This window comes from Marmota monax, unplaced genomic scaffold (assembly GCF_021218885.2).
Source record: "Marmota monax isolate L192 unplaced genomic scaffold, Marmota_monax_Labrador192_F-V1.1 WCK01_AAM20220418_F8-fsc00003, whole genome shotgun sequence".
NCBI lineage: Eukaryota > Metazoa > Chordata > Mammalia > Rodentia > Sciuridae > Marmota > Marmota monax.
Window position 1 is genome coordinate 29,054,094 of NW_026694084.1, and position 21,552 is coordinate 29,075,645.

The window sequence follows — 21,552 nt, forward strand, 5'->3', positions numbered from 1 at the left end:
TTGGCTGTTGGTGGGAGGCCTCAGTTGCTCACTATGTGGACCCTCTCTCAGGCTGCTTGAGTGTCCTCATGACATGGCATCTGGCTCCCCAAGAGCAGGTGATCTAAACGGGAGTAAGGCAGAGACTCTTTCATGACCTAGCCATGGAAGTCACCCACTGATGTTTCTGCTGTGTTCTACTAGAAACAAATTAATTAGTCCAGCCCATCTGCAAAGGGAGGAGAATTAGGCTTCATTTTTTTTCAGGGGAGGATTGACTGAGAATTTGTGGTTATATTTTTAAACCACAGCTCTGACCTTCTACCCTCCCTGCAGCCTGAGCAGTTTGGAGCTTGCCCCCCAACAACCCTTTGTACCACATCTCTTTTAGCTGCCCAGGGTCCTCGAGCTCCCATGTTTCCAGTTGAAGTCATGCCCTCACTGCACATATGGGCAGTCGAGAGACCCCATAGTGCTGGCCTCCCCAACCACCCCTCTCACACCATCAAAGCTTGCCCTGCTCCCCTGTGCCAAACTCCCCTGGAGCAGAGTCAACCTAAAACGTGTCCATTTTGAATGGACACTTGTTGAGTAGCTTCTTGTTTAAATACCATTTTCAGCTTGGTAAGAGTAAAAATAGAGCCTAGTTTATGGGATAGAAGGGGAAGGAAGACATGCAAACCAATGTAAGTGCATTGGGAGGTACAGATATAGGTCGTCAAAGCAAATGGCTTTAGGTTGTGGCAGAGTGGTGCGGGATTACTGCCTGGCCTTGCCTCCATTTGACTCTTTGGGCAGGTGACTTACCCTCCTTGTGCCTACTTCCTGTGATAACCTACTTCATAGGCAGTTTCTTATCATTTCCATTTCCTCCCGGTGGGCCCTATTATGATGCTTATGTCACAGATAAGGAGAGTGACAGTCACAGAGTGAGCATGACTTGCCCAAAGCTAGGAAATAGCAGAGCTGAGATTTGAAGAAGTCTCTTCTGGCTGTGGTCCTGGCAGTCCCTCTCCCAGGCTCCTCCTCCTGGAGAGTGAACTCAGCCTGGGAAGGTGAGATAAGAAATGGTTATTGCAGTTGGTAGACTGTGACTAAGATCCATGAAACACTGTCCAGCATCTCTAGCAATGAGGGAAATGCAAATCAAACTACACCAAGATTTCATCTCACTGCAGTCAGTATGGCAATGATCAAGAATACAAATACTAATAAATGTTGGCAAGGAGGTGGTGGAAAAGGTACCCTCATTCATTGTTGGTGGGACTAAAAATTAGTGCAACCATCCCACTTCTCAGTATTTAAAGGATTTAAAATCAGCATACTACAGTGATGCAGCCACATTAATGTTTATAGCAGCTCAGTTCACAATAGCTAAGCTATGGAGCCAACCTAGGTACCTTCAATAGATGAATGGGTAACGAAAATGTGGTACATATACACAATGGATTATTACTCAGCCATAAAGGCCCTTGAATGTTTTCTCTGATATGTGGAAGCTAATCCAAAATGGAGGGCAGGAAGAAAGAGAGAAAGGAAAAAAAAGGGGAGGGGAGAATTTAAAAAAATAGAGGAAAAATTATAGAGTAAGGGGATTGAGGGGGAGGATGGATGGAGGGACAGGATAGGGGAAGAACAGTGGAATGAATCTGACCAAACTTTCATATGTACATATATGAATATACCACAGTGAATTCAAGCATCAAGTATAATCCACAAGACACTAATTGAAAATATATATGTATATAAATAGAGTAGAGTAGAGAGAGGGGAACAGGGAGGGAGGAGGGGAGGGGAAAATGCTGGGGATTGAATTAGCAGATTATATTTCATGCTTTTGTGATTATGTCCAAATGTATCCCAATGTGAATATATATCTAAAAATAATTTAAAAGATCCAGCACAAGCCCCCACCCTGTTCCATGCTTCTGGTCAACAGAAACATTTCCTGGGACTGCCAACACCACAGGAGGAGCCCAAGTGAAGGCTAATCACCTAATGATTGGCTGTCTGAAGGATGCTTTTGACCTAATGTAACTTTAACCCCAGGGGCTACATATGCTTTGTTTCCTTAAACTAATTTTACTGGTTTTCTGCAGATTTCAATGAATCAAACAAAAACAAACAAACCAGGAAGCAAAGATTGTATGACTTTAGCTCACCCAGAATGTGATGCTGGGTCGCTGTACTCATTGACATCTGCTCCCTAAATCATAGCCTGTTCCAAGTCAATAAAAGTCATTTCAAAATAATTGTGTATTACCTTGGGACGGCCCCCGTCTTGTGACCTGCCACAGTCCTAGGCTTCCAGAGTGGAGGGTCCTTTTCAAAGCAGCCTTGGTGGAGACAGCTCTCAGGTCTGGCTTTTACTTCTTTGACTTGACCTTGGGAAGCCCCCTAGTCTCTGAACTTTAGTTTATTCAGGTAAAAGCTGGAAGTTGGAATAATCACTCTGGCCCTTTGCAACATAGAAGTACTTGTGCCTTGGGCTGGGTGGATCCCTCCCAGCAGCAGCCATCAGGCCTTTAGCACCCTGAATTCACAGGATTGGTTGACACTCCTGGGCTCATCTAATCCTCCACCCTTTGAACTGAGTTTGCTCATTATTTCAGGAAGTAACTTTGACTTTGGGTCAGCACAGGGGATTGGGATAACACATATTAGAGATGTGTGAGAACTGGGTCTGTGGTCACAACACATGGGAAAGCTACTGTACAACCTCAAGCTCTAGTTTTCTTGTCTGCAAAATGGGAATGGTCCAGATTTTGCCCTCTCAAAGTTGTTGGGGGGGGGGGGACAAATAACATAATGTATGTGAGCATCCTGTAGAAGCCATGAAGTCAAGCTCAAAAGCAAGAGTTGCTGTGTCTCAGGATTTCATCTTTGGTTTTTGGTTTCTGAAAGCCTGATCAGTTGAAGGTCATCCCAGGTTGACGTTTCACCCAGAGTCTTAGAAAGACATAGACACCAAGCTGAGCCTCTGATGTGAAAGGAGGTTCTCTGCATTTTAAGGTAGCCAATCAGAAGGTTGAGTCTGATCATTCTAGATAAGTGATTGCATTTGGATTTGCAATTTATTGGCCATGATTCCTGCTTGTCTGATCAGTGGGGAGATGCAGCATTTTAGGCTGAAACAGAGTCAAGTGTCTATAAATGTTGTTGAAGCAGGTCAACCTCATTGACCTGGCTTCCTGGTGAAAGAAGATAATCAGTTTGTCTAATATATTTTTTCTTTCTGTAGATCACGCCAGAAAAATATGAGGAATTTTTACTCTTTGGGGCATTTTTCGAAGCTACCATGATTGACCGGAAGATTGGTGATAAACCCATCAGCTTTGAGGTTTCTATTGGTAAGTGAAGACAAGCACAGTGCTTGACACAGACCTGTTTCTTGAATAAGTTAATTAGTGTCCTATGTGAAGTGACAGCACCCTAGTGGAGGTGGGCATCCTGGAAAGAAGGGAGAAGTCCCTATTGTCAATGTATAAGGGACAGATTTTTTTTCATACTTTTAAAAAGCGTTTAACAGAATAGGTTTAGATTCAGAGTTTCAGGGATAAATAAGCTCATACCTGCGAAGTAGCACATGCACAGTAGATGCTTGACCTTGGGAAACCCCAAGTCTTAGCAATCTTCCTGGGCTATGGTGCAGCTGGGTAAGCCATTCCAAGGAATAGCATCCCATCAGAGAAGATCTTGATTCAGGCAGTTGTCTTGCAGCAGGGCAGAAAATTGGAAATGAGGTACTGTCTCCATGAGTAGAAAGTGGTTCTTGGGAAAGTGGCCACTGTGAGCTGCTGGCCATCTTGGTAGCTGGTAAAGTATCTGGATGAAGCACTAACAGCATCTACTACAGAAATAGAAAGGAGTGGCAGGCAGCCGGTGTGGAGAGGAGAAGAGGCCAGAGAGGGAGGCCAGAAAGGGAGGACTTAGGAGACTTCCCAAATTAAGGGGCTCCAGGATCACAAGCTTGTGATCCCAGAGTTTTCTTGATTTAAACAAAGTTGACCAGGTCTATAATATGGCCAGTTCTGGGACTGGCCATATTCATCTTAGTCTTTTGTTAAGCATTTGAAATCAGATTATAAAATAGAAAGATCAAGGACACCAATAATCCTGCAGGGGCTATGTATTCTTACGCAGAGACATTTGTCCTACAAAAGCTGCCCTGTTTGCCCCCGTGTAATGTTTTCCTCCCTTCTTTCCTTCTTCCTCCTTTCTCCACCTCCTATTTCTTTTTAAAACATGATGTTGACTTTGGGGACTTAGACAAGGAATCTTCTCTTAGAGGAGAAGCAGTTTGGGAAAGGTTTACAAGATTTTTTTTTTTTTTTTTTTTTTTAGTGAAAACAATTGGTTTACAAAATGACACATCTTCAATGATCCTTTACCAACTTTTGGAAGGATATACACTAAGATATTAAAAATGGCTATAACTGAATTTTGTAATTTCTAGCAACCCTTTTCTGTTTTTACTTGCCTACGTCTTCTACTTTCTAAGTTGTGTTTTTTTACAAAAGAGCAAGTAAGGGGATGGAGAGGGTGGCTCATTGTCGTTGTCAGTCTTATTCTCTTCCTACCACTGTTCTTTCCACCTTCACCCTGGGGGATCTATTGCCATGGGAGGACGAGACCTCGGGTCCCTCATGCCAAGTCGACTGGTTCTACTTGCTGACACCCAGCCCCTCTCCCCCTGCTGCTGCAGGTAATTTTGGGAACCTGATTGACGGAGGGTTCCATCATGGCAGTAAGAAGAAGTCCTCTGAATTAACTGAAGAAGACGCCGTTCCCCTGCTGCAGGAAGGAGAAGAGGAAGCAGCCCACGATGTGGCCATCCCCATGTCTTCCACCACTCATCCAGAGAAGCCTCTGGTGACCGAGGGGAACAGGTAGGAGGCACAGCAGGTGAGAGCAGCCAAGGTTCCTGATGGATGGTGGGATTTGGCTCAGTTTCTGGGACTCTTTCATTTAGTTCTTCCTGAAATTCAGAAACATTATTGTTTTATCTCAGTCATGGGGCAAGGTACAAAGGGGAGACATGGTAAGTAGCATTCCACATGTTATTTATTTAAGGACAGAACAGGGATGATGGTGATGATCATGTCCGAAACCCTTTTTCTCTATAACTTTGAAGCACAATAGAGTCCAAAGGTCTGAACTTAACATTTCACACTAAATCCTATTAACAGTTATTATCCACATCTGTGTCACTATGTTAACTTGATTTGGTGGGATTATTTAATACATGTTTTTGCCACAGTTATTTGCAAACCAAAGAACTCAAATAATGTTTGTCAGCCACCAGAAAAGACCATTTCCAATGGGGCACCTACACAGACCCCCCACAGATCTCCTTTAATCCATCCAAATTTTCAACCTATAAGGAGATATAAAAAGATAGCATTCTTTTTTAAGAAATTAGTGTCAAGCACCAATCAAGTGATTTATGAAAATAAAAAAGCAAATATAGTAAGAGTGTTCTATTGTTGAATCTTGTGTTTTGAGTGAAAAAAATCTCTGATGTCATTGGATGGCTTTCCTCATTTCACATGTGGGAGATGGGAATCCAGCCATGTTACATTAGCCACTATGAGGAGGTATCCAGCACCTCATTAGGGGGTTCTTCTTCCTGCTCAGGAGGATGTAAGCCACCTAAGACATTAAAGTCTAAAATAGTTAGTGAAGAACAAAAGACAAAGTCAGAAAGATATATTTTCCAAAGCTGGAGGCCCTGATAGGTCCAGTCCACACAGGAGCTGGGGCTAGACAATTAGAAAATGGCTCCTGTGGTTTATTTGAGGGATACATTAAAGGCAGGGATAAGGTTTCAGGGGTGGAGTCTTGCTTCCTTATGTCTTGCAGTCAGCAGGTTGATTGGCATGTTGGCAGTTCAAGCCCATCTCAGAGGGGCTGTATGGCTGCAGCAGGTCACCCCATCTCCAATGGAAGAAAGAGCTTAATGGGGCTCACAATGTGTCTGGGCAGTCTTAGGCAGAGGAATTGTTCACTGGAAGTCCCTAGACACCAGATTCTCCTATTCATTAGGCTGTGATGTGTGTGAAGTAGTCCACACACAGCCCACAGGTGGCTCTCAATAGGCCACTACAAGGCCATATTGCCATCTCTTTAATCTCTGCACTTCTTGACCTAGACACTATTTCTGGGAACTGACCCATGGGTTCCTGACCACTGTTAGGATAACAAGGATTCCCAAATCCCCCTGACAGCTCTCTTCCCTGAACATCAGATCCAAACACCCCCACTTGGGCATCTCACAGATCATTTACCAGGCTCAATATTTTCACAGATAACTTTTCTCCTTGTCCTATCTTTCTTATTTTATGAATTCATTCCGCCATTCTCTGAGTCCTCCAACCCACCGCTGGAAGGTTGTCAGTTGTTCTTTTTTTCCTTCATACCCATATTCAATCAGGGATGAAGTCTGATCAATTCTAGTTATTCCTGTCTATTGATATTTCTTTAATTCTGGCCATTGGCATCTTTGGCCTAAATTATCTTAAAAATCTCCTACCTGGCTTGGATTTTCTTCAAGATACTCACTGAACTCGCTGAACCAATTATTTCCCTGATTCACATCCCTCATTGACTCCCTGTGCTTTTAGAATTAATTCCAGAGGCTGGAGCTTGTGGCTTTAATCCCCATCTACTCTCTAGCATCATCTGGAGTCACCACCAATCCCCTACCCCAACCCACTCCACTTCCTCCAGCTGTGCAATCCTCAACTTGTCCTGCTGATTGCTGCTTCTGCGTCTCTGGCAGCAGGCTCCTCCTCAGCTGCCAGCTCCTTGCACCCTTCAAGAGTAAGCCCAGACTCCTTCCCCTGGACCCCAAGCCTGGTATGGACTTCCGTACACCTTCAGCAAGCACAAATCACACTGGCTTAAGATGTCTGTACTCACCTGTCTTCCCTCTGGGACAGTGAGCATTTTGAAGGCAGGTATTGTGCCATCACCTGTTTATCTCCTCAGCTCTGTGCCTGGCACAGAGGTGGATACGTATTTTTGGATGAATCAAGGAGTTCCTGGCTTGGCACAGGGTACTCTAGGATTAGAGAAGGGGTAGGTGACTAAGCCTGCTGAGGAGGAGGTAGAGTTGGGATAGGTCATAGAAAAGGTGACACTCTGAAAGATGAGAAAGGCATAAGAGGTGGAAGGAGTGTTGGTCAAAGTAGGTGGAAGAAGTTAAAGCAGTTAACTTAGCTGCTGTTCCTCTTATTTTTGAGCATTCTCTACATTTTCTAAACCCTCCCTCCCATGGAACACATCTCCTCTACCTGGATCCCCTTCTCTGGAGTCTCTTTGGCTCCTTGGCATCCATAAATGGATGTTTTTTCTTTTTGGATGAAAGAATCCCAAACTTCCCTGTCCTTGAACTCCATTCTCAAAGCTGAGACATCAGTGAATCCTACAGCTGGATCTGCAGCTTGGAGAGACTTCCTGAGGCTACTCAGAGGGACTCTGCCTCCAATCACCCTCCTCACCTTGCTGGACTAGCCCATTATTGACTATTGGTGGGATTTCAGGGTGGAGTATGGGAAGGGCTTAGGAGGAGCTGAGAGGTCTCAAGGCATCTTGGATAGAGCATATCTGAGTGCTACCAGAAGATCAAAAATAAGTCATGATGGTGGTTTTTGGTAGAGTTGGCCTTTCTTTTTACTTCTCAATCACTGTATTGAGGCTTTCTCCACATAGTGGCAAACCAGAGAGGCAGCAGCTGGATTGGAAGAGTCTGTCTATACTAAATTGCTATACACATGAACACACACGTGCACACAAACACACATGCACACACATGTATGAACACACACAACTTATTTCAATAAAATACAACAGTATACATGTTCTGGGCTTTCTAGTTTTACAAAGCATGTACATTTGCATATGATTTATGTGCTGGGTCAGAGGTCAGGAATGAGATTGTAGCAGAAGACATCCAACGGTGGGCCATTATTTAATTCAGGATTCCAGACCTACCCTTGCCCTAAGTCACAAGGCTGGTCCCCAGTCAGGGCAGCCATTCAAACTGGCAGTCTTCTCTCTCCAATGGCACGAGGTGCCCTTCCATCTGCACTGCACCTTGCCTCAGAAGCCACAGTCTCCTGATCCGTGTCGTCTCAGTAAGGCCAGGAGGACCTGAGATTTAGAGTCAAAGGCCCCAAACCTAATAGCACAGAATGACCCAAATCAAAGAGCTTGGGACCATACTGGGTGGGATGTATTTAGTTGCAGGATTCTCAACACAGTGACTTAAAAACAGAGAAAACAAGCAGAGTGGCTTCATTTCTAACCTATTTTGCTGTTGTCATCTCCTGCTGTAACAACAACCTCAATTTCTGCCAAGAACTTATCTGGCTTCTTTTCTGAATGGACACCTGCTGGTTTATTTTCTGCAGAACGGGCCAGGGGGCCTCTGTGCTAATTTTATTGTCTACTTCAGGAGAAATTCAGGTCAGAATTCAGTTTTTCAGGCAGAAATTCATTTTAGTTTCTAAGGAATAAAAACAAAGTTTGTTTCCTCCCTATTTCTCTGTTTCCCTGCCTCACCCTCTGTAGATGTGTTGCTCCAGACACTGTCCACATTACCAGGGCCACTTGCACCACCACACCTGTTCTGGGGGCTTGCTTTGGCCTGCCTTCCACAGTCCCAGGTGTCTGAGAAAATTACTAGGGGTCTGAGGGAAACCCAGTTGAGAAAATAGCTGTCATTAGGTGGGAACTTCTAAATTTTTGCCACGACCCTCCCACCTTACCTGCCTCTGCACCTGTCCCCTTCCTCCTTGGGAACTGAGTCTGCAAATTAATTCCTTGTTTTCTGTCCTCCATTGCACTTGGCTCACTATCCAATGTCACCCTCAAACACTCCCTGTGGCTCTACCTCTTCCCCTTTTAGCAACTTTACTATCCCTCTTCTCCCTTCTTTGCCAAGCAATTTACCTGCATTATTAGCACCAATGCCTGGCAACAGTAAGTATTGATGGGTAGACGGATGGATGGATGGTAGATGGATGGATGGATAGATGGATGGATGCCAAGCCATAAAACACTGAAGTTTCACTTGGGACACACCTTCACCCTCATGAAAAATATTAATACCTTGTATTTCTCTAGCAATTATTATTATTATTATTATTATTATTATTATTTTAAAATACACAACAACAGTGGAATGCATTACAATTCTTATTACACATATAGAGCACAATTTTTTGTATCTGTATGTAAAGTATGTTCATACCAACTTATGCCTTTATATATATACTTTGTTTTTTGCATTACAATTCTTAATACATATATATACCACAGTTTTTCATATCTCTGTTTGTATATAAAGTATGTTAACACCCAATCCAAGTCTTTGTACATGTACTTTGTATAATGATGTCCATCACATTCCACCATCCTTAGCAATTTTAGTTTACAAAATACATTCACATCTGTTATCTCAATCAATTCTTGCGTGTGTCTAGAATATAGACAATAAAAAATGAAGTCAATTTTCCTCTCTCAATTTAAGCTTCCACAAAGAAAGTCTTGTCCAATAAATCCTGCCCTCTGCTGACCATTTCTAACCCTCACCCTGGATCTACTGGTAGCTGTTAATACCTTTCATTGTAGCCATTAACTCTTCACGCTTTATTGTCCCTGGGTGTCAAGCTGTAGACCAAGGATGGTATTACCAGTGTGACAGTTTTGTCCCCACTCTTACTGCATCCCACCAGCACAAATAAAACATCAACATGGGGCTGGCACTGCCTGGAATATTGATTGCCAACTGATTTTCAAACCCCTTGGCTTTCGCAGGAATTACAACTATTTGCCATTTGAGGCCAAGAAGCCTTGTGTCTCCTTCATCAGTTCTTGGGGAGATCAGACCTTTAGGCTGCAGTGGTCCAACATGCTGGAGAAAATGGCAGATCTCCTGGTAAGTGACTTCGGTAGGTGTTGGATTTGTACATAAGGAAATTGGGGGCAAGAGGGATTTTTAAAAATCCCTCCAGTAGAAGGTCTTAGTCTCAGTCCAGATACTGCATTTTGGGTGCATGTGGTTCCTACCATGTGAATCCAGAGAAATGAGAAGACATTTTGCAAAATCCCTATACTTTAAATCAAACTGTCTGAATTCATATCCCTTCTCTGCTTCTTACAGTTATTGGACCTAACAATAGGTTGATTCTTTAATCTCCAAAGGGTGGGAGCTTAAAAACATTGTCACAAAATTGATAGGTTCTGGCTTCAACTAACCCTTGTCCCCACTCCTACACTTTCTCTCCCACCCCACACCCCATGGGCAGTGCCTCTACTTGCAGTCCACACACCTCACCAGATGGCTCTTGTCTTATCTCTTCTTTTCCATTAAAAACTACATTAAGGAAAGAACAAACGTCTCCTGCCCATTTGCTTTATAATCTTAATTGTATATAAAAAGTGTTGGCTCTGGCCATGGGATTGTAGAGCTAGACCCAGAATGTGGTCAGAGAGGCCTGGTCTGGGGCCATGCTGTGACATCATGTGGATGTGCAGACTCTCTTCGGAAGGCTGGTCTTGCTTTTCCCTCAGAGAGAATAGCTTATCTCTAAGAGTCCTGACAAAACAAATCAGAAGTTTTCCAGGAAGCCATAGTAAGCCTTAATACCCATTCCTGATTTTGATATTATTGTCAGGATCCCTTCAATCATGGTTAACAGGATTAAAGTTCACACTTTAATAGGTGGGAACTATTATTATCCTGTTTCATAGAGAAGCAAAACTGGGTATGAAAGGGTTGATTCACTTGTCAGCAGTAAGCCTGCCTTTGAACTCAGTAGTCTGACCCCAGAGCCCACATCCTTAACCACTCCACGATGTTGCCTGTTCTTATAGTGAAGGTGGAGAGAGAGGAGCACATGTCCCATGCACCAGACTTTGGCATATGACAGAGAATACAGTTTTTGTATATTCTAGCAAAGTAGTGGAAGCACATAATTGCCCTTGGGTGCCATTTACCTCCAAGCTACTGAATGGAATCCTAGAATTTAGGCCAAAAGGAAACATGCAATTACTAAATATACAAATATACAGCCATTTCCACATGTAGTCTACCCAACCCCCTGGCTGAACTCTCATAACCACTGTATGTATAGTTCTTTATTTTCAGAGATTCTACGACTATTTGAGAAATTGATTGGAACATGCTTTTGGGGTTTGGGGTTATTGTATCTAATTTCTTCTATGTTGTTAGCTATTTCTCATGACATGAGATTTCCCCCATAATGGACTCTGAGGGAGTGGTACATGGTTAGCGAATGGATCTGGGGTAGAAGCAATGACTTGGAGCAATGTGAAGCCTTGCCTCCAGACCAGTTCTCTTAAGAAAAACAAGGTTCAAAGTCAGAATGCAGCAGCATTTCCAGTTCAAGCACAAGAGAAAGGAAGCATTCTTCCTCCATTTCCAAAAGAAACAAAGAAGAGCTGAATGGCATGTTTAGGTTGTTTCCATCAATCTCCCCACTACAAGTCTCACCCCTCCATCCCTGCCATTTGTTTGCAGGAAGAGAGTATAGAGGAAGTGAGAGAGCTGATCAAGATTTCAGAGGAGGCTCCTGAAGATAAAATGAAGATGGTGCTCAGTGATTTCATCAATCAAAGCAGGTAGCTGGCACAGGGGAGCTGAGCGTGCACGGGATTGGCTTTTAATGACCTTGAAAAAAATAGTCCATTTCACATGTGTCCAATGGACACTCAGAGTATTATATCTGTCTTCATTTTGTTCAGTAATTTAGCTGGAACCTGTGGACCAAAGTCTGCTTCCTGACACTTAAATAACTAAGCCATAAACCAACGGGGAGAGATAAAAAGAAAGACAGAACTGCTGCAGAGAATCTTTATGGAACAAGAAAAATGTTCACAGTGTTAAGCCCAGTGTGGTGTTTTGCCATTTGGTAGATATTCAGCAAACTATTTAGACAACTAAGTGGATAAATTATATCAAATATGGCAATTACATGTTTCATAGGGCACATTAATGTTTGCTAATTAATGACTCCTATTCCATGGTAGTCAATATAATAAAAGGTATATAATAATATAGGGTATATAATATAGGGTATATCATTACCTATGACTGAGTAGCAATTTACCCCCAAACTCAGTGACTTAACACAAAATTTATGATTGCATTTATGATTGTGTGTGCCAGGAATCTAAGGGTGGCTCAAATGGGTCCTCTGGCTCAGGACTACCCCTGAGTACAAAATCAAAGCGTTGTCTGGGGATGAAGTCACCTGTACATTCAACTAGGAAAGATCCACTTCCAAGATCACTCCCATGATGGCTGACAGATTTAGTTCTTTGTGGGCTGCCAGGTGGAGAATGTCTGTTCCCTGTTAATTTGGTTGAGACCCCTCCATTCCTTGCTGTGCTGGCCACTCTAAGCTGCCACTCTTAACATGGCAGCTTGATTTAGTCAGCAAGCAGGAAGAGTCAGACAGAGCATACCAGTGAGATGGAAGTCACTGTCTACCATGACCTAACCTGGAAGTGCCATCTCATCTCTCTTGACATATTCCATTAGAAGCAAGTCACTAGGTGCAGCCCATGTTCAGAAAGAGGGGACTGCAGAGTGGCATGAATTTTAGGAGGTGGGACTCCCTGGGGGCCATGTTAGAGGCTGCTTACCCCATATGGAAACAACTTGGATCAACTCTTGAAATGAATTAGGTCCAGGCTTGAGTCAAAATGAGAATTGACCGTAATGGAATTAATAGAAAAGGAGTCTGATTGATTTGATGAAAGGTAAAACCAGAAAGCAGGCAGTAGCTAACCCTGATGTTTTTTAAGTTATGTCTTTCCTAATCTCTCAATTACCCAACCATTTTTACTTTATAAAAAAAGAAAGCAAAGAAATAAATAAGCATTTTTCCTATTTTTATTATATCAGCAGTATATATTAGTGCCACGCATGCTGTGAGCTAAGGGAAAGGTCCCCTTTGATCATCTTTAAAAAGCGTTTGTGAACAAATTAATAGCTTAAGAACGTTTTTATCTTAGGAGATTATTTTAGGATAATTAATTTTTCCCCTTTCTCTTCAAATTCCAATTAACTGAAAACATATTTGTGAGGGTCGGAGATCAAAATGTTAATTTTAAATTTATTAAGCCTGGATTTGAGAAAGCGGCTTGGACTTGAGGACAAATTTGGCTTCCTGTCCCTCCCCACCTATTTATGGCTGAGCAGTGGGACTTCACGGTCTCCTTGCAACAAGGCCAAGCCACTTGCCACATAGGGGTAACAAGGCTGCCCACAGCCAGAGACAGGTTGGTCTGAAAGATGAAGAATGGATGGAAGCATGTGCCTTATCACTTTCCCCATTTTTTTTTTTTGTTTTTGTTGTTGTTTTTTGGGTACCAGGGATTGCACTCAGGGGCACTTAGACACTGAGCCACATCCCCAGCCCTATTTTATATTTTATTTAGAGACAGGGCTTACTGAGTTGCTAGCGCCTCGCCATTGCTGAGGCTGGCTTTGAATTCTCAATCCTCCTGCCTCAGCCTCCAGAGCTGCTGGGATTACAAGCATGTGCCACTGCGCCTGGCTTTCCCAAATTTGATGAAGAAACAAATTCTTTCTTTCCCTGTGGGGAAGGAGACCTTCAGCATCCACCATGTCTGCTCTATCTTGGAGAGTGGAATGCAAGTCTTTGAGCCTCTGGAAAAAGCAGGAAAGGGTTGACAAACTCCCGCTTCAAAATAAAATCGTTTTTATTTTTAAAAAATGAAGAGAAAGTGCAACTTATGTAATATACCCAAAGTGGATTTCCGGCAAGGCCTTCAACTGTCCCTGGGCAGAGCTCTGGTTTGGGGCTCTTATTGGGAGGCATGGCATCTAAGACTCTCCTGCTTACACCCTTTATAAGTGGCTCTTGTTTTCATCGCGGAAGGACTACGTGTTCATTGTTTCAGAAAATCATAAAGTAGATGTTTTCTTTTCAATTCTTACTCCAATTCCGCTCTTCAGAGAGAAACGATTGATTTGTCCTCCTGGACTTTTTTTTTCTGAATTTGCAAATACATACTCATTTTCTGCATAAACACACACTTATAAAAACACTCTATTTCTTCCCAAATGACATCACATATTGTGCTCAGCAGGTTGTGTTTTCACTCAATGATAAATCACACACATCTTTCTAAGGAGCCTGTAAGAGGTGTTTTCAATATTCAGTGATGGATGTGTCCAAACACACTAAACGAGTTTCTAATGATATTTAACCTGTCTCCATTTATTGTGGTGTTATTGTATAAACATACTCTTTCAAAATTGTTCAGTTATTTTTAAAGGATAAGATTTCTAGTATAATTTTTGATCATATAATGTACATTTAAATGTTGATAGGTCCTGTTAAATAGTCTCTAAAACATTAAAGCAATTTACACACTCTTTTATACACTCTCTAGCCCACCTTTTTACCAACCTTGAATATTATTCATTTTTATAGGTAAAATTGTGTTGATTTTAGTTTGCATTTAAGGTATCACTAAGGATGACAAAATCTTATTTCCTAAAGTTTTTTCTATTGTCATTTCTTCTTGAATTGTACATACCGTCTTTAGTAATATACTACTGAACACATTTTTTTACTTTATTTCCAAAAAAATGTTACTACTCAGTAAGGTGGGGATATGTCTCAGCATTAAGTCTGAAATATTTGCTTTGCATATAGTTCTTCAGGAAATTTTTTGCTGTGTTTTAAATTTGCAAGATGAAGGAAAACTGCATTATTTGGTGAGGCTTCTTTTTTGCTATGAATTTTGATAACAATCACAATGGATATTTGATGAGAGAAAGTGGAAAAACATTCATTCCCACAAACCAATGTGGGGTCAGGGCATCATTTCTAATTTCCTTAGGTCTCCCAGAAAAGTTTATGAATCCCTGCTAATCCTAAATGAAAAATCTTGGTTCTGGGTCTCCATCAGCTTTCCACTGAATTGTAGAAAGCACATTTGCCTATCTCTGGAATTATAAACGGATTTTCACTAAGCAGCCTTCAAAATTGTGATTCTTCTCTTGCAGTGCCTTTATCTCTGAAGCAGAAAAAAAGCCCAAGATGTTGAACCAAACCACTTTAGATAAGAAACGACTGACGCTCTGTTGGCAGGAGCTGGTATGTGAAAAGCCATTTATACTTTTAACAGAGTTAAAACATGTGCTTTAAAAATAAACCTCGTGGATGACGCATAGGTCACAGGCCAGATGAGGATAAGGGTTAAAGGTCGCAGGTTTGTGGGGTGTAGAGGCATGAGCGAGAAAGGAGAATATGTTGCATTGGAAATGTGGGTTGAAGATTGACCAGGATGAGCGAGAGGCCCTCCACTCTACTCCTGGTCTGACCAAGTCCCCCTTCTGCATTTTCTTGACACTTGTATTTTCTCAAAGGCTATCGACTCTTTTGCGAGGCTGTCTGCCTTACAAATCAAGAGTAAAAAAAATAACTTTTCTCCCCTTCCTCGAGTTCTTTCCTCCTGTTAGGAGTTATGTTAAAAATTGTCAGCACATCTTGAGAACAGACCATCATTGCTACCCCTCCGTGCCCTGGAGACCTGTGCTCTGCTCAGAGGTGCTTCTAGGTGCCTCAGAGCTGCTTGACCCTTGCTGAGTGTTGACTGAGAAAAGCCAGAACAAGCCAGGCCCTGCTTATCTCACCTTCAAACCAGTTCCAGCAATGGCGCAAGGGACATTTTGTGTGAGGCCATAACAGTTCTGAAAAAAAAAATTATTCAGTGTTTAACTTTTTAAGGACATTTTAAAGACAAAAGTGGAGGCCAGAAATATTAAGTGATGTTTTAAAGGTCATAGTTAATGGATAGTCAATTTAAGTCCAGAGATTAAAATGAATTATCTTAATTCCTCTTTCGTCCTCTGTCCAGAACACTTCTCTTCTGTCCTCCAGCACAGCTGAGGGAGGCTGGATCTGTCCTCCTACAAGATCTTGCTGCCCTGGTTCTTCCTCCCCATCTCTGGCTGAGGGGCTGTCTCTGCAACACCCTCCACTGCATGTGCTCTGTCGAGCTCTGTCTTCTCACCATCCCTCAGTTCTTGGCCTGAACAATCCCCTACTTTCAACCTCATCTGTACAGTGGCCTGGTGTCCCTCCTCATCTCCAGATCATTGCCTGCAGCCTCCTGGTTGAAGTCTTGGGTACTTGGCTCATGGCACCTTGGACCCAACATGTCCTACTGAGCCTAAGGCCTTGTCTGAGTGTGCTTTTCCTTCTATATGGGGACCACCAGCTACAGCTCTTGGTCTAATAAGAAGCCTAACTGTCAATTCTGACTCTTTATCTTTCACCTTAGACAGTTTGACTATTGATTTAACAGTTTGAGATAACCAGGTCCTATTGATTCTGCCCCTGGGACTTACTCTACTTTCTGTCCTAGGCATATTGCAGTAGTCTTCCTCCAATCCATCTTCTATACCACAACCAGAAAGATCTTTCTAAAACAAATCTAATGAGATCACTAGGCTTAAAGAAATCCCCGGGGTCTCTCAATCCTTCATAGGCTGAAGTCCAAATTCCTTTTCCCTGGGATGCGGGGCTGTTTACCATAGCATCCCATTCTTATCCTCCATCAATCCTTTCCCTTACATCTGTACCCCAACACTTTTAGACTCTTGCTGATTATTTATCTCCACATGTGGTTGTTCTCCCTCTTTGGCTGTCCTTTGTCTTCTTAGACACCTGATGAATTCATTTCACCTTTAAAGACAGCTTAAGTGTCACATCTTCCATGGAGCCTGGCTTTGCCCCTATCTAGTACCCTGATAATCATTTGCATGTTTTGCTTTCATCTCATCAAATTGTGAACATCTCAGGGAAAGGAAGCAGCATGTCCCACCCCGTCCCAGGCTTTGACTCCTAGCCTAGTCCTGGTTTATAGCAGGATTCCGTTCCTCCAGCCAGTGTGAAGAGGGGCGTTCTTGCATGTTGGATGCTGTGCTGGTTGCAGGGAGCACACACCCAAAATACACAGTGCTCAACCTCAGGAATTTATAGACTGATGGTGGTTCATTCATTCCAGAAAATTAACACCTGCTCAGCTAGGAATATGCTGTGTGTCACTGCTATGTGACAGTGTCTCTGTCAGACAACCCAAAGTAAGGACTGGACAGAAGAAGTCCCCGTCTATGCCAAGTTTTCACTTTAATAAAGAAGACAGAAAGGCAGGTACACAGCCAAAGCAGAAAAATGGTCGCAGGTTATGATGATGAAGGACGCTGCTTAAAGCCACGGTGATCAGGAAAATGTGGGAGAAGGTCATACAAAGGTGATACTTAAACTGAAGCCATGTGGAGTCTGGGGAACATCTGAGCAGAGGAAGCTCCAAGGGCTCCGGCCTTAGGATGGAGCAGGCTGGGCATGCAAGGGACCCCTTGCCCTAGAAGACACTGTTAAGAGTTTGGCTTTTGTTTTTGCTTTTGTTTTCTCTAAACGCGTAAATGTGGGCTGAAAAAATGACCCTAACAGTTTTACACAAATTTCTGAAAATTTCAGTGTCTGTAGCAATTAGGGAAATGCAAATCAAAACTGAACTCAGATTTCCTCTCACTATGGTCAGACTGGCAGTGACCAGGAACACGAATAGTAACAAATGCTGGTGAGGATGTGGGGAAAAGGTATGCTCTTACATTGTTGGTGCGACTGCAAATGAGTACAATCACTCTGTAAAGCAATGTGGAGATTCCTCAGAAAATTAGGAATAGAACCACCGTATGACCCAGCCATTTCTTTCCTCGGTGTTTATCCAAAAGATCTAAGATCAGCAGCCTACAGCAATACAGCCAGTTCAATGTTTATAGCAGCACAATTCACAACAGTCAAAATATGGAATCAACCCAGATGCCCATCAGTAGGTGAATGGATTAAGAAAATATGGTCTGTATACACAATAGAGTTTTACTGAGCCATGAGGAAGAATGAAATAGGGCATTTGCCAGTAAATGGTTGGAAATGGAGAAAGTCATACTAAATGAAATTTTCTGAGCCAGACTCAATCAAATGTTTTCTCTCATATGTAGAAGTTAGAGCAAAATAGAGAAGGCAGTGGGGGAGGGGATCAGGTATCATAAAGATACAGAGAAGTCAGTGGAGTAGATATAGGAGAATGAGAGGGAGGGAGGAGGGAAAGGGGAAGGTGTATGTAATGAGTTTAACAAAATCATGTCATATTCATATATAAACATGTCAAAGAAAATTTCACTTCTATGTGTACGTAAAAGAAAGGAAGTTTAATACAGTAGCTGAGGAAGAATAGGGGGAGGGAGGAAGAGAGGAAAAGTGGGGTGGATGGGCCTTGAAACCAAATTGCCTGCATATGTGATTTTGTCAAAATGAACCCAGTTACTGTGTATAAATATGATGTTCTGATAAAAATTTAAAAATAAAATTTACATAAATAAACAAAGATGTTCCAGCCACTCTAAGGCACTCTAGGTGGCATTCCTCAGGGGCTGTCCCCTTGGGCTGGGAGCCTTGTCAGACCTCCAGGACCAGGAGCTGAACACAGTGGCTAAGGACAGGCACTTTGGCCTTGGTGGGACATCAACTCCAGCTGTATTACTCTGCTCTCTCAGTCTTGAGAGGAGTAATGGAGGATCAACACAGTGGCATGAATATTGCTGGCATGGAGAAAGAACTCAGGAAAAATACCTGTCATTATTGTAGTTATTGAGTATTTCAGAAAGCCTGGATTCAGGCCCCAGCTCACAGAGCTATGTTCCCTTGACAGGCTTCTGTCCTTTGTGGGTCTCAGCTTCCCTTCCGCCTAAGGAAGGAGAGCTGGTGTTCACTGTCTCTGTGTCCCCTTAAAGTGACTATCAAATGAGCAGTGGCCGGCCCCAAGTCAGCTGGGGCTCAGTGTGGAGCTAGAAGCACACTCAGGGCTTTCCAGCATCAGAACAGCGCTCGTTGCCCAGATTTCCAGAAAGATCTACACTGGCTCTTGTTCTGTTTTAGGAGGCGATGGCCACGGAGGCCAAGGGGATCCTGGAGCAGCGCAAGAAGAGGTTCTCTCTTGATGAAATGATCCTCGAAGCCCAAAACTTTGTGGAAAAAATCCGCTTTCTGGTTGACGAGGTAAGCACCTCTCCAGGCAAACCTCATCTGCAGAGCTTGAATAGATGTCTTCCTCAGGAGGGCTGTGGACCTGTGCAGGCACTATTAGTTTAGTGATGAGAAAAGAGATTTTTAAATTCACCCAGACATGTGTGGCTTTATTGAGTTTTCTACAAATCCTGAGTATTCAGCATATTAAAAGAATGCTCCCAAACAGACTCAAGAAATTTCGAATCAAGCCCTTTGATGGTGGGAACTTTGATTGGTTTTCAACTATAAGAGGATTTAAACTCAGATCTAGTAAAGATCCACAGTATCTCTTTCTCTCTCTTTTTGATGATACTGAGGATTGAATCAAGGAGAGCTTTATCACTGAGCTGCATCCCGAGCTCTTCTTATTTTTTTATTTTGAGACAGGATTTCACTAAGTTGCTTAGGGCCCTGCTAAATTGCTGAGGCTGATCTTGAACTTGAAATCCTCCTGTCTCAGCCTCCTGAGTTCCAGGGATTACAGGTGTGCACCACCACACCTGACCAGCATCCCATTTCAAAGTCAGTTGTAAGTGGTATCCTGGTGATTTCTAGAATGATCTTTAAAAAGTAATCATATTTGCTTCTGTCAGATACTTCTTTCTTGAAGACTGAAAATGTATAGAAACTTTTGGAGCCAGAGTTTATGGGGGGAGGTTTCAGAGAGAGGAAAAGATTTACTGCTCCTGTTGTTCTAGAAAGCTTTAATTCTCATCTCAAACCAATTGCTCCCTGGAGGTATATGAAACAGTGAGCCAGGCAGTCAGCACATACAGAATTTTAATGAGAACTCAGAATGTTCAAATCAGGCATTGAGCCTTAAGCTCTGTGACCAGGAAAACCATCCTGTCACTGTTCCCATATCAGAGAGAAGAGATGGATGCCCCCTTTGGGTACCAATTATACCTGACTATCAAGGGTGAGCAAGACAGGACATCTGCTTCTATCCCAGGTGTCAAAGCCTACTTTATAATAGCATAGCTTCTTTTTATTTGTGTAATTATGTTGGCTTAGAAATGAGCATTTAAGACACTTCCAACATAATGAGCCACTGGTGTGGAAGTCTGCAGTCCCTATCTGATTAGCTTCCCTTTAAAGCTTAATGTGCATTTTAGTCTAATTTAATTCTTCTGAATTAACCACTTATGTATTTGGCAATTATGTTTTAGCTATAAAGTTTCTTATAGATCTGCTTTTGGCTTTATCTTTTCATTTGAATATTCTGTAAATGTTATCTGGCTCTGAGAAGGTCTAATACTAAGAAGCTAGGTCATTATTACTGCACTGGAAAAGAAATTCATGGGAAGTTGTAGAAAAATATTTGCTCTACAGATGGAGAAAAGCAGGCCACCAACACCAAATCATGGGTCCAACTCACATGTCCTCAAAGCCCAGTGAGCAATTTGGCATCTGGGATTTATTTGTACTTCTAATTCATGACCCAAGGCTTCCTCTTCTCAAGGAAGCTGCACTTGGCTTGGTTGCATAAGTACCCAGATGGCTTAGGTCACAGCATTAGTTTCATGGAAGAGGGCCTCTTTCTGGCTGGGAGAACTCTGGAAGTACATTTGCTAAGCACTGACCTGAGGACCCCATTCCTTCTGTCGTGCAGCCACAGCACACCATCCCTGATGTCTTCATCTGGATGCTCAGCAATAACAAGAGAGTGGCATATGCCCGAGTTGCCGCCAAAGACCTGCTCTACTCCCCCGTCAGGGAGCAGATGGGCAAGCACTGCGGGAGGATCCAAACTCACTTCCTCAAAGTAAGTCTGCACTATTTTTGACCAAAAAAGGGGAAACTTCTTTTTTTTTTCTGGATGGCTCAGGGTTTCGTGTGTGTGTGTGTGTGTGTGTGTGTGTGTGTGTGTGTCTGACTCTTCCCTGGTGCTTTCAAAGGTGTGAAGACAACTGGAACACCCTGTCCCTTGTGATTCAAATTAGGAGGAGAGGAGAGATGAGAAAGAGATTCCAGAGGATAAAACCAGGCCCACAGTAGACCCTACAGGGAAACAGTCCCTAAATGGGAGTCCACGATGTGTTCCTCACTTTTCCAGGTGTCCATAGATGCTGGACAAACATTGATATAAATATGGCAGTGGGCAGCTGAATTAGTAGCTTCGAGTGCCATCCAGCTCTGAGATGTAATGTCGCTGTTTGTTGGATGCTGTAGATTAAGGGCCCATGTGATTGAGCATGTGACCCTGTGTGGGATCATGATTTAGAGTATGCACTTTGACATCGGGTGAATCTAGGTGGGCATTCCTGCTAGTTTGCTAGAACTAGTATAACAAAGTATCACACAAGAACTACCTAAACAACAGGAACTATTACCTCTCATAAGTCTGAAGAGCAAAAGTCCCAAATCAAGATGTTGACAGGGCCATGTTCCCTGTAAAGATGTCAGGGAGAGAACAGTTCTAGCCCCCTCT

The 21,552-nt window shown here is 42.7% G+C and overlaps 1 protein-coding gene across 2 annotated transcripts in view; it reads left to right on the top strand.

Moving 5' to 3' along the window:
* The window catches only part of Fer1l6 (fer-1 like family member 6), a 130,367-nt gene that overhangs the window by 38,112 nt on the left and 70,703 nt on the right, over window positions 1-21,552 (top strand). For both annotated transcript variants that reach the window (XM_046464973.2, XM_046464972.2), the window contains exons 12-18: window positions 3,221-3,329; window positions 4,685-4,868; window positions 9,802-9,922; window positions 11,528-11,628; window positions 15,053-15,143; window positions 18,993-19,112; window positions 20,734-20,886. In XM_046464973.2, coding sequence (XP_046320929.1) covers window positions 3,221-3,329; window positions 4,685-4,868; window positions 9,802-9,922; window positions 11,528-11,628; window positions 15,053-15,143; window positions 18,993-19,112; window positions 20,734-20,886 — 879 coding nt within the window. The remainder of the gene's footprint in view (window positions 1-3,220; window positions 3,330-4,684; window positions 4,869-9,801; window positions 9,923-11,527; window positions 11,629-15,052; window positions 15,144-18,992; window positions 19,113-20,733; window positions 20,887-21,552) is intronic.